Source organism: Dama dama, chromosome 20 (assembly GCF_033118175.1).
Source record: "Dama dama isolate Ldn47 chromosome 20, ASM3311817v1, whole genome shotgun sequence".
Lineage (NCBI taxonomy): Eukaryota > Metazoa > Chordata > Mammalia > Artiodactyla > Cervidae > Dama > Dama dama.
The window spans coordinates 67227645-67241578 of record NC_083700.1 but is presented as its reverse complement, the minus strand read 5'-3'; the positions used below and the strand labels follow the sequence as shown (position 1 = coordinate 67241578).

At 39.2% G+C, this 13934-nt stretch overlaps 1 protein-coding gene across 1 annotated transcript in view; it reads left to right on the top strand.

Annotated features, from left to right (window-relative positions):
* The window catches only part of MSH4 (mutS homolog 4), a 91184-nt gene that overhangs the window by 31395 nt on the left and 45855 nt on the right, over positions 1-13934 (top strand). The window contains exon 8 of the mRNA XM_061119998.1: positions 4584-4651. Coding sequence (XP_060975981.1) covers positions 4584-4651 — 68 coding nt within the window. The remainder of the gene's footprint in view (positions 1-4583; positions 4652-13934) is intronic.

The window sequence follows — 13934 nt, the reverse complement described above, 5'->3', positions numbered from 1 at the left end:
GTTTTCTGTCCGTATCCCCCTGGGTCTCTCTTACTTTTCTCTGCGCCCCTTTCCCTGCTCTGTGTTCTTTGCTGCTAATGGCCTGCACCTGGACTCTGTTTAGCGGTCTACCCTCAGGTATTGGAGGGCTGTGCGCTAAGCAGAGAGGGTCAAATGTGCCTTGTGGGCCCTCAAATGACTGAATAGTGTGGGAATATGAAAGCCTAACTGCCTCACACTGTTTTGGCAATAACCATGAATGTAACTTAAAGTCCAGAAGTTCTACTACAGCATGAACTGAAGTTACCTTCCATAGAATTTTGCCTGAAATTATGCTTTTGCTTGGCTTTTTTTCCCTTTCCTGTCCTTCTCTTCTCTATTGGTTTCTCATGGAAGCAAATTCTTAATCTATTACTTGCATATAAATCCTCATTTCAGAGTCTCTTTTTGGAGAACCAAGCCTAAGACATTTGCCCATAGTCTCATTGTTGTTAAATTTAATGGGCACATATTAGTTCTATTTGGGGCTTCCCAGGTAGCTCAAATAATAAAGAATCTGCCTGGAATGCGGGAGACCTGGGTTCTATCCTTGGGTCAGGAAGATCCCTTGGAGAATGGTGTGGCAATTCACTCCAGTATTCTTGCCTGGAGAATCCTGTGGACGGGGGAACCTAGCAGGCTGCAATCCATGGAGTCGTAAAGAGTCAGATATGACTGAGCGACTAACATACACACAGTTCTATTTGAAATCCAACTTCTCTGGTACTGCCAAAATCTCTCCTTATTGAATTACTGCCTTTCTTTGCTTCTGTGATTATACAATTCGATTTTCCTCCTACTTCTTTGGAGTTTCCTTTTTTTAAAGCTCTGTCATTCACTTCTTTAAAAAGTTTATGACTGTCCATCTCCCTTGTAATGTTATCTTTATAATTTACAAATAGACTGCAGGACTGTAGACTGTCTTGGAATGTCTTTAGAAAGTTCTGTCATTGCTCAGGTAACAGAGTGAAAACCCCAGAGTCCTTCCTTTCAAATGGAAGAGAGAAAGATTTCTGAGTCTTCTTTTTAGGCTTGTTTTCCTTTACTCATTCCCTGAATGCTATGGTGCTTCAAAACTATGTCTTAGGTTGCCTTTTTACTTTGTATTTTCTTATATGATTTACCCATCTTCTTGGTCTTATAATTATCATTCAGTTCAGTTCAGTTCAGTCGCTCAGTAGTGTCCAACTCTTTGTGACCCCATGAATCGCAGCACGCCAGGCCTCCCTGTCAATCACCAACTCCCAGAGTCTACCCAACCCATGTCCATCGAGTGAGTGATGCCATCCAGCCATCTCATCCTCTGTCATCCCCTTCTTCTCCTGCCTTCAATCTTTCCCAGCATCAGGGTCTTTTCAAATGAGTCAGCTCTTCGCATGAGGTGGCCAAAGTATTGGAGTTTCAGCTTCAGCATCAGTCCTTCCAGTGAACACCCAGGGCTGATCTCCTTTAGGATGGTCTGGTTGGATCTTTTTGCCGTCCAAGGGACTCTCAAGAGTCTTCTCCAACACCACAGTTCAAAAGCATCAATTCTTTGGTACTCAGCTTTCTTCATCGCCCAACACTCCCATCCATACAGGACTACTGGAAAAACCATAGCCTTGAGCAGATGGAACTTTGTTGGCAAAGTAATGTCTCTGCTTTTAAATATGCTATCCTGGTTGGTCATAACTTTCCTTCCAAGGAGTAAGCGTCTTTTAATTTCATGGCTGCAATCACCATCTGCAGTGATTTTGGAGCCCCCAAAAATAAAGTCTGACACTGTTTCCACTGTTTCCCCATCTATTTGCCTTGAAATGATGGGACCAGATGCCATGATCTTAGTTTTCTGGATGTTGAGCTTTAAGCCAACTTTTTCACTCTCCTTTTTCACTTTCATCAAGAGGCTTTTTAGTTCCTCTTCACTTTGTGCCATAAGGATGGTGTCATCTGCATATCTGAGGTTATTGATATTTCTCCCGGCAATCTTGATTCCAGCTTGTGCTTCTTCCAGCCCAGCGTTTCTCATGATGTACTCTGCATATAAGTTAAATAAGCAGGGTGACAGTATACAGCCTTGACATACTCCTTTTCCTATTTGGAACCAGTCTGTTGTTCCATGTCCAGTTCTAACCGTTGCTTCCTGACCTGCATACATTCACATACCTGTAACTTCCAAATTTACATTTCATGCCCAGATATCTTTACAGACCTTCAGCCCCAAGTATCTTATTGCCTACTAAGCACTTATTAGATCTTTCTTAATCACTTCAGATTTAATGTATCCAGACTGTGCCATCTTTCCTTCTAAATCAGTCCCTGTTGATTTCAAAGGATAGCTCTACATCCAAGCTCTTAACCAAACCAGATGACCAACCAGAAGTCATTCTTGACGCTTACCTTCTCTGAAAGTAATCATCAAATATAAAGTCTCTTTTCTATATATTTCTTATAGGTATTAGCTCCTATTCCCAGTGCTGCTGCTCCAGCCCAGGGTACCATTTATCTATAATCTGATTTACTTCTGCAGCCTTCTATTTGGCCTTGTCCTCCAGCCTTGTTCTTTATAGTCTTTTCTCTATATTGGAGCCTGAGTAATCTTTTGAAATTATAAATTTGAACATATTACTCTTTATTAGTTTCTTCCTATTGATGTAACAAATTACCACAAATTTTGAGGCTTAAAACAGCATAAATTAATTATCTTATAATTCTGAAAGTCATAAATCAGTTTTACTGGATGAAAGTCAATTTGTTAGTGGGTCCATTTTTCTGGAGGCTCTGCGGCAAAATTGTTCCCTTGCCTTTTCCAGTTTCTAGAAAACTTCTACATCCCTTGCCTTCTACATTCCTTGACTCATGGCTCTTCCTCTGTCTTCAAAACCAGGAGAATAGTTTCTTCTCTATTTTCTAGCTTCTGCTTTTGTCATTATATCTTCTCTCTTTGCCCGATCCTCCTGCCTCTCTCTCAGAGGGACTCTTGTGATAGATTACTTTGGGACAAACAAATAATCCAGAATAATATCTCCATTTCAAGAAGCTTAAACGTCATCTCATCTTCAAAGTCCCCATTACCAGATAACATATATAAAGGTTCCAGGGATTAGAATGTGGAAATCTTTGCAGGGCTACCACATACCCACTTGCATAAAATCTTTCAACCTCTTCTAATGCTTTTAGGATAAAACCCAAACTCTTCTGGATGGCTTTCTTTCTCATTTCCCACAGCACCTCTTGTTACTTGTCACTTTTCATTCTGCCCTCTTCTAATATAATTGAACTTCTTTTAGTTACTTGAACATATCATGTCTCATGTTCTGCTTTAAAAACTTTTTAAAATTTAAGTAGTTAATTAAATTTTGTGGCATGCAGGATTTTAGTTCCCCAACCAGGGTTGAACCTGTGCTCCCTGCATTGGAAGTACGGAGTCTTAACCACTGGATTGTCAGGGAAGTTCCTAAATTTAATTTATTTTCAGAGGGATATGGTTGATTTACAATATTAGTGTCAGGTGTACAACATAGTGATTCGAAGTTTTCATAGATTATACTCTGTTTAAAGTTATTACAAATTTATGGCTATATTTGCTATGATGTATAACATATGCTTTTATAGCTTACTTATTTTGTACATAGTAGTTTGTAGCTCCTAATCCCCCATCGACCTCTTTTCCCTCCTCCCTACTCTCTCGGCATTGGTAACCACTAGTTGGTTCTCTGTATCTGTGAGTCTGTTTCTGTTTTGTTATATTTGCTCATTTGTTTTAGTTTTTAGATTCCACATATACCTATTTGTCTTTCTTTGCCTGATTTATTTCACTAAGTGTAATATCCTCTAGGTTCATTCATGTTTTCACAAATGACAGAATTTTACTGTTTTTTTTATGGCTGAGTAGTATTCCATTATGTGTGTATACATGTGTGTGTGTGTGTGTGTGTGTATGTGTGTATCACAACTTTATTCACTGTCTCTTGATGGACATTTAGGTACCATATCTTCACAATTACGAATAATGCTGCTGTGAACATAGGGGTAGTTGTATCTTTTTGAATTAGTATTTTTGTTTTCTCTGGATATATACCCTGGAGTGGAATTGCTAGATCATATGGTAGTTCTATTTTTAGTTTTTTGGTGAGCCATCTCATCTTTAAAAGATGAGAACAGCTAAAGTTCAGAGAAGTTAGGTAACTCCTGGAAAGTTACATGGTTAGTGGTTGACCGATGCTTTTAGACTTTTAATCTTACCTTTTAAGTATCATGAAGAAAAGTTAGAGATAAAAAAAGTGGGAAGAAAATTATGATAAGCAACATCTATAAGTCAGAGCAGTAGAGTTTCAAGAAGGCAAGGGGTGATCAAAATTTGAAGTGTCAAAATTTGAAGACAAATTCTGAGTAATCAAAGTTAGGAAAAGAACACTAGAATTTATTATTTTATTCCTGGTAAATGTAAAATGGATGAAGACAATTAAAACTGGTATTTGAAGGTAAAATTGTGCTATATTATTATTTGGGGATAATACTTTATATACTCTATATTTTAAACTGTAACATAAAGTTTAACTGCTCATATTTTCTGTTTATTTCAGTTATAGCAAGATTTCTTGATACAGAGCAACTTCTTTCTGTTTTAGTTCAAATTCCAAAGCAAGACACAGTATGTATACATGTTATTTTATTATATATTATGTGATATAACTTGTCTTAATATGATGTAACAATTGGAAAATATGAAAGTCTTTTGGAAAAGTACTTAGTCATTACTATCTGAAATATTTTTATGCCTTTTTAAAGGAAGCTTTTCTCCTCAATGTGTTATCATATATGATATACTTAAAAGTTTATTAATTGAGGAATTGACATATTTCATTTATCAAATATTTATTTAAAGAGTTTGGACATAGTTTTCAAAAACCTTGGATTACAAGACATTTGCTTAATAAACTAGATAAAAATTATGTTAGTTCCAAGGTCCTTTAAAAGATGATCATTATGTAAAGTTTGATTAGTTAGTTTTCCAGTATGCTTAACCTTTAAATATGAAACAAGGCTTTGGATTTTTACAAATTTAAATACTTAGTGCCTATGGGCACATTCTATAAAGAAAATAATAGATGGTTTTCATTTCTCTTTAAAGTGAATTGAGAAATATTTACTCTAATGAAATATATTTACAGTTAACCCTTGAACAGTATGGGGGTTAGGGCAGCCTCTTCCCCAACCCCAGTGCAATCGAAAACCAGCATGTAACTTTACAGTCAGCCTTCTGCATCCAAGGGTTCTCCATCTGCAGATTCAGCCAATTGGATTGTGTTGTACTCTGTTTATTGAATAAAATCCACCTATGAGTGGACCTGCACTGTTCAAACCTGTGTTGTTCAAGAATCACCTGCATATTTTTGCTCAGGTGCTTAAAAAGGAAAGAAGTCCATGTATCAGTAGAATTTTATTTGAAATTTGATTACTTTGCAAAACCATTGAAGGCTTATCTATATTTAGGAAACCTTTTCATATTGTAGAGGAAATACTCTTAAGGTTCATTTATAATAAAAACATTATTATATGGAAAAGTTTTGGCTGTTGGACAGGAGGAGAATTGGGAGTTTCCTTAAATAATTGAAACACTTTAAAATTCAATATATACAAATGACAGGTAACCTAGAACAACTGAAATCTGAAACAAAATTAATCGATACCATACAATGAGGTTAGAGGCATTCCTTCCACTTCAGTTTCTCATAGTGTTTGTGTATAACTCGTGTTAATATTATTTCTTCCTTAAATGTTTGCTGGAATTCACAAATAAAGCTGTTAAAACTTGGAATTATTCTTTGTAGGGAGATTCTTGAGTATAAATTCAATTTCTTAAATAGATATAATGCTGAATTATTCAGGTTACCTGTTTCTTCTTGAATGAACTTTTAATTAGGTGTTTATTTCATTTGTACTTAATGAGATTATTGGTATGTTACAATTTAAATCTGCCGTTATGGTACTTTTTTACATTTATCTCACCTATATTCTCTTTTCCTTTTCTTCTGCCTTCTTTTGGTTTAAATGTATATTTTTATGCTCCCATTTTACTCCTCTGTTGATTTACTGGCTAAGTTCATTGTCTTTTTATTTTAATGGTTGCTTTCAGGTTTATAGAATACAGCTTTAGCTGAATTCAGTCTACCTTCAAATAATATTGCATCACTTCTCATGTGGTATAAGAACCATAGAGTAGTGGCAACAAAAGCAAAAATAACACAAGCTGGGAATACATCCAATTAAAAAACTGCTCAACAGAATATATAGAGAGGGTTCTTCACTTTACTTCTGAATATGTTCTTGTTAACATGTGTCATTAACCTTTATTTTTTAACCTCTGTACTGGTTTAGCAGTGTTTTTGGAGCCATCAAATATTTTCAGACTTTCAGAGATTTAAAAATGAGTAATCAGTTATTAATATAAACCCAAAGCACCAGTTAGCCCTTATGATCTTTTGCTAGATGTCCTGATTTGAATGGTATTTTCAAATGAAAATTGTCTTAAGTAACAGTTTTACTTATGAATGACATGTTTTAACACAGAAAAAATGCAACTCAATATAGGAATAGGAAATGGCTACTCTGTACTTACAATTAATATTAGTTTCTTGGGCCTGCTGAAATAAATACTATACCCTGCATGGCTTAAAACACTATAATTTTATTGTCGCAGGTCTGGAGAGTAGAAGTCTGAAATCAAGATTTTGGCAGGGCTATGTTTTCTCTGAAACCTGTAGGAGAATCCTTTCTTACCTGTTTCTAGCTTTTGGTGGTTTGTTGGTAATCTTCAATGTTCCTTGATTTGCTGCTATATACATTTAATCTCTCTTTTCTTCATCACATGGTGGTCTCTCTGTGTCTGTGTCTTCACGTGGCTATCTTTTTTTTCTTATTTGTTTATTATGTTTTTGGCTGTGCTGGGTCTTTGTTGATGCACTCAGACATTTTCTAATTGTGGTTAACAGGGGCTACTCTTTCTTGTGGTGCATGGGCTTCTCATTGCAGTGGCTTCTCTTGTTGCAGAGCATGGGCTCTAGGGTGTATGGGCTTTAGTAGTTGTGGCTCATGGGCTTAGTTGCTCCATGGCATGTGGGATCTTCCTGGACCAGGGATCAAACCCACGTTCTTTGTATTGGCAGGTGGATTCTTAACCACTGGGCCACCAGGGAAGTCCTTCACATGGCTGTGTTTTATTTGAAACCAGTCATATTCAATTAGGAGTCTACCCTATTACAATATGATGTCAGCTTAACTAGTTATTTCTCTGACCCTAGTTCCAAATAAGACTGCGTTTTGAGGTACTGAGTGTTTAGACTTCAAAATATCTTTTTTTAGAGGGGGATACAATTCAACTCTCAGCTGTGTGTAAGCAAAGACTTTGTTTCAGTTTTATTATAGGAAAGAATTAATTATCAGGTTATGCCTGAGAGCAGTCTCATTGTTGTCACATTGTGTAATATGTAATGTGTAGTATAATTACATAGTCATACATATACATGCTTTAGTGTCACGAGCTATAAGAATTAGTAATATACAGTTGACCTTTGGACAACATCAGGCTTAGGGGTGCTAACCCCTATGCACAATTGAAATTCCTCATATAATTTTTTACTTCCTTCAAACTTAACTATCCCTGATAGCTCAGTTGGTAAAGAATTGGCCTGCAATGTGGGAGACCTGGGTTTGATCCCTGGGTTGGGCAGATCCCCTGGAGAAGAGAAAGGCTACTCACTCCAATATTCTTGCCTGGAGAATTCCATGGACTGTAATAGTCCATGGGGTCACAAAGAGTCGGACAAGACTGAGTGACTTTCACTTTCACTTAAACTTAACTATTGATAACCTACTGTTGATTGGAATCCTTACTGATAACATAAGCAGCTACTTAATACATGTTTTGTGTACAATATGTTTTTATACTGTATTCTTAAATAAAGTAGGCTGGAGAAAAGAAAATGTTAAGAAAATTGTAAGGAAGAGAAAATACATCCTCAGTACACATATGTGTTTATTTTAAAAGATCCAAATTTAAGTGGATCCATGCAGTTCTAACCTGTGTTGTTCAAGGGTCAGCTATACATATTTTTTGCATTAGATCATTTCTGGTTTTATTAAGAAAGGAGTATCATTTTAGCCAACTAGCTCTCTGGGAAATATGTGTGATTAACTAACCAGCTTCTGTAATCAATTTGACTACCAGATTTTAGAAAAGCCAGGGGGTTTGGTATAAGGTAATTCTGCACACTGAGAATCTAAAATCTTTCTTCTTGTCCAGAAAAGGCAATCTGTAACTAGCTCCATAAGGTTATTAAGGGCCAGTGTTACTTATCATCTTTTTTAGTTTTGGGGGGACCAGTCATAGTTGTAAATTTTTCCTAACCAGCACATATGTCCTTTGTGGAGGTTTTTTAAAAAAAATACTTTTCAGATGAGATTTACTAACTTTTAAGGAAACTTATGCAATATATTGACTTTATACATAATTCATAAATTTCAGTCTTCTTTATACTGTTTCTCAGTTGATATTTTTCTAACCATTTGGAGATTTATTTAAATGAGACTTTAAAGTAATTTAATATAAGCATCTATATCTTAATTAAACACAATATTTACTAAATTAGTTCAGACTTGTGCTGGTTAAATGGCATGGTTTGCTTAAACTTGTGGATGAACTAAATGTTCTGTTGGTTGAATATTATGATTGGCTTAAACTTCTGAATGAACTCAATATTCTCTGAAAATTTCCAGTGTGAAATTTTTAACCCAAGATGAATTCTTATATTTTTTGTTAAGAACATTGATTTTTAGAAAATGCATATTTTCCTATCATAAGTATTCATTGAAAATCAAACTTAAACTTCTTATTTTAATTAATCCAGATGTCTTTTCTTTTTATGTAGTCTTTATAACCTTACTGTTTAATATATTTCATTAAGAATGTCTGTATTTTCCATTATAAAACATCCAAAGTACTTCCTCCCACATTTGAAAACTTTGATATTAAATCATTTTTTCAAGTTTTACCTAAGTTTTAATTTTTTCCCATTGATTTCAGACTGCCGTAAAGAGTATCTAGGTCATGGCTCTTTCTTTAATTAATTCAACAAGTTATTTTACCAAGCACTGTGGTGAGTGCTAGGGAAATAATAAGAAGTAAGTCTCTAATCCAAAGGAATTTAGAATTCATTTTGAGATTTTTTTTTTTTTAAAGCAATTACATCATAGTGTTATCAGGAACTGTAAGGGATATGATATTCTACCCTACTTCCAAAGTGAGAAGTTAGCCTGACACAGTTTGATAAATGCTGACAGAAGACACAGACTCCTAGATCAGAGAAAAAGGACTTTATACTCATAACAATAGCCACAGCCAGAATATCAACATTTTCTTGCACTGGTTCCCCAAGCTCCATTTCCAACAGTGTGATGTGAAGAGGGCTTTGTGACACCTGCACATACAGTGTTTTACAGGAGAGAACTGCTGATCTTAGGGAACCTGAATCTTATGGGCAGTAAGCATGTGTGCTCAGTTGCTCAGTTGAGTCTGACTTTTTGCAACACCATGGGCTATAGCCCGCCAGGCTCCTCTGTCCATGGAATTTTCCAGGCAAGAATACTGGAGTAGATTGCCATTTCCTGCTCTAGGGGATCTTCTTAACCTAGGGGTTGAACCATATTTGCCTGCTATTCTGCAGGGAGGCCCCATCTTTATTTTCAAGAACCATGATCAGACCTACCCTTTGCCCTAGAAGTAGACAATATATCTTTCAAGTCTATTCACTATACAAATATTCTTGAAAAGTCTATGTTGAACAAAGGCAGTCAGTGCCTTTGCTCATTAGATGTGCAAAAATGCAAAAGGCTAATAGAGAGTTGTCTCCCAATTCTCCTTGGTGAGACTCTCTTCTTCGCTTTGAAAAAGCAAACTGTAAAGAGACTGTATGTGTGTGTGTAAGTTAATCAGTCAGTAAGTTGCTCTAACTCTTTGCAACCCCATTGACTTAGCCCACCAGGCTGCTTTGTCTGTGGGATTCTCCAGGCAAGAATACTGGAGTGGGTTGCCATTCCCTTCTCCAGGGATCTTCCTGACCCATGGATCAAAATTAGTGTTCTATTGCAGCATAACAAATGACCTCAACTATAGCAGCTTAAAACTATACATATTTATTACCTCTCAATTTCTGTGGGTCAAAAGCTTAAGGTCTTACAGACTGCAGTTAAGGTGTCATTTGGGGCTGGATACTCATCTGGAGTACTCATGTAGGGAAGGGTCTGGTCTGCCTCCCTGCTCATGTGGTATGGACAACATTTGATACCTTGAAACTGTAAAATTCACAGCAGTTTACTTTTTTCAGTGCTATCAAGGTTAGGAGCGATTGAAAAGAGACAGAGAAAGAAGCAGCAGGAAGGAAATCACCAGTGACGTAAGAGGTTAAGAGAGTACTTGTGTAATGCAACTCCTCTACAGCAGAATTTCTCAACTTTGTACTATTTATTTGTTGAGATGGTAATTCTTTTACTGTTCTGTACATTCTAAACATTCTAAAATGCTTAATAGTATCCATAGCTTCTACCCACTAGATGCTTCCATGGTAGCTCAGACAGTAAAGAATCCGCCTGCAATATAGGAGACCTGAGTTTGACTCCTGGTTCGGGAAGATCCCCTGAAGAAGGAAATGGCAACCCACTCCAGTATTCTTGCCTGGAGAATCCCATGGACAGAGGAACCTGGTGGGCTACTGTCCATGGGGTTGCAAAGAGTTGGACACGACTGAATTTCTAAACATGGGCCATAGCTTCTACCCGACAGATGCCAGTGGAATCCAATTGTTACAGCCAAAAATGTCTTTAGGCATTATGAAAGTGAACATTCACATGATGACCAGTCAGTGTTCTGCCGGTGCTTCAGAAACTCCCCTTCTGGTCTTTCCTGGTGGTCCAGTGGTTAAGAATCCACCTGCCAAGGCAGGGGACAGGGATTTGACCCCTGTTCTGGGAAGACCTACAGTCCATAAGGTGACTGAGCCCATGTACCACAACTGCTGAGCCTGAGAGCCACACTGCTGACGCTTACACAGCCTAGAGCCCGTGCTCTGCAGCAGGAGAAGCCTCTGCAGTGAGAGACCCAGCACTGCAGCCAGGGTGCAGCCATGTGCAGCAGCAAAGACCCAGCGCAGCCAAAAGTGACAACATAAAAACAAAACAGGAACTCTCCTTCTGCTTCTTCCTGTTCATTATTTTCTACCTCCTTCTGAAAAGAAACCACTTTTTACTAATTACTCTTTAAATTAATTTTTCTTTATAACTTAGTTTTACCAGTTCTTTAAAAAACTTTACATATAAGGAATTATTCAGTGTATATTTTTTATTTTTTATTTTTCTTTTTTTTTCTGGACCATCTCATCTAAAGAGGCAGCAGGGTCCTGCTGCTGTAGCTGTTGTAACTTAATTCTGATATCTGATGCACACTGGGACAGGAATTTGTCCTTTAAAATCACCTGTCCCTCGTAAGAGTCTAAGTCCAGATTGGTAAACTTTGGGAGGACCTCTTTTAGCCTTTCCAGAAAGGCAATGGGGTTCTCATTGGACTCCTGAGTTATTGCTGAGACTGGGCACAGTCCCACAAGTAATAGGCTTCTTTCTGTTTCCATGGATGGACTTTCTTAGGGCTGAGTCTTTCTGAAGCTTCTCCTACCCAGAACTGTTGCAACCTGAGAGCCAGGTGTCCCCGGGTCAGGGTGCAGATCCCCAGGCAGGTTGAGGCATGACAGCCTCCTAGAGATTGAATCCCCGGGCAGGTCGAGGTGTGACAACCTCCCGAGAATTGGGTCCCTGGGCAGGTTGAGGCGTGATGACCTCCTGGGACCCCTGGGACTGGCGGATCCCCAAGCAGGTTGAGGCATGACAACCTTTCGAGGACCAGATCCCTAGGCAGGCCAAGGTGTGATGACCTCCTGGGACCCCCGGACTGGGGTTGGGTATCCCCAAGATCTCCAGTGTGACCAGTGCTAGGTAGGATTAAGGGGTTAGATATTATACAGTATTTCCCTCCCAAGTCCAGCTATTTTCTGATTGTCCCTCTAGAAGATTGTAGAGGCAACACTGTGGGCCAGGATGGGGCTGAGGAAAGGAGCATGAAATAGGAGGGAAGGAGGTAGAGCACAACCTTTGAAAGAATGACATAGCACAAGAGCATAAAGTAAACCAATTAAAATCAATTGGGTCCAAAAAGACAAGTCAAATTCAAGTAAACCTTAATCCCCAATCTATAAACCACAGACACACCCAGAGGTGACAGGACAGCTCCAAGGCACTGTCAAAAAGGGAGGAGTGGGTGGCTCCCCCAGGGCTGGGATGATGTCCCACTCATTAGCTTATGAATTCACTCGCAAAACCTATCCAGACCACACTGCGGCAATGGCCCACACCCTGAAGATTCCCTCTGAATCCTAACAAATCCACCTCTTACCTTTGGCTTTGTCTCTCACTGAATTTTTGCAATAAGACCTCAGAGCCTGAGCCTTATTAGGTCCTGGGTTTTGGCCCGGCTCGAGTCCCGGGAGAGAGCTGAAGGACAGGAGGAAAAAGCAGTGGGAAAAACGTGCCAAGGGATCCCCTTCATAGCCTGCTGGAAAATCTGCTAAATACCTGACCTGTGCTCACAGTTTTCATTGGCCTGATCCTTGGCACAGACAAGAGTAAGGACAGAAGAACCCCCACCGGCTTGGGTAACAGCTACTGGGGCCCAGCAGATAGCGCCTTTGGAACATACCAAAGAGTAGCCTCTCCAGAGCCCCTCAATTGCGCCCACTGCTGCCCGCCTGTTTGCAGGGAGTTCGAGGAAACAAGAAACGAGGGATTGTAAAGGCATTAAGATTTCGTTAGGCATTTTCCTCCAGCCATAGGAGCGAAGACCTATCTTAACCAGAGGTCTTCTGGAACTTGAGGCTGAGCCGCGTGGGCTTTCTGCCAAGTTCGTTTTTCGCTGTCCCGGTTTCCAGCACGATGGGCCTTCCCCTGCGCTGGGTTTTCTTCACGTTCCGGGTTTTACCGCGGGAGCTTCGCTGAGTTGGGCTCCTGCTGTGCCTGGCCTCTTCTGTGTGGAGGTTGTCTCTGCCAGGTTAAATCCGAGTCACGGCACCATAGATGTCAGGCAAGGGTATGCTCCTAGGTTCTTGTTTTGTCACAACAATGATTTGGCGCCATGGACATTAAAGCCCTCGGCGGGTCAGAGCTCTTGGGTCTGGACAAACCATGTCATAGCTCTTAGACAAATCAGTGTTACAGCTCTATTTTAGTTAGAAGATAGAAGGAGAACCCATCCTCGAAGGAGAAGAGAGTAGAGGAGTGCACCAGTGCGGGGTGGTGGGGTGTGGAGAGAGAGAGAGAGAAAGAGAAGGAGCGTACGCACATGGGGGGGTGGGGAGAGAGAGAGAGAGAGTGCATACGCATGTCGGAGGGGAGAGAGAGAGAGAAAGAAAGAGTTAATGCACGTGGTGGGGTGAGGGGAGACTGAGAGAGAGAGAAGGACTGTACGCACATGGGGGGCGGTGAGGAGGGAGAGAGAGAGAGAGAGAGAGAGCGCATACACATGTGGGGGGGGGGAGAGAGAGAGAGAAAGAAAGAGCGAACGCATGTGGTGGGCTGGCGGCGGGGGAGAGAGCAGGAATTATTCAGTGTATACTTTTTAAATCTCTGGCTTCTTCTATCCAACATTATGTTTGTAAGATTTAATCATGTTGTCACATGTAGCCATAGCTCATTTAGTTTCATTGCTATATAATATTCCACTGTATGAATATGCCATTATTTATTTCAGTTGTTGAACTTCTGAGTTGTTGGCAGGTTATGGCAATTAGAGATAATATTGCTTAACAATTTTATATCTTTTTCTTAATAGAATTTTG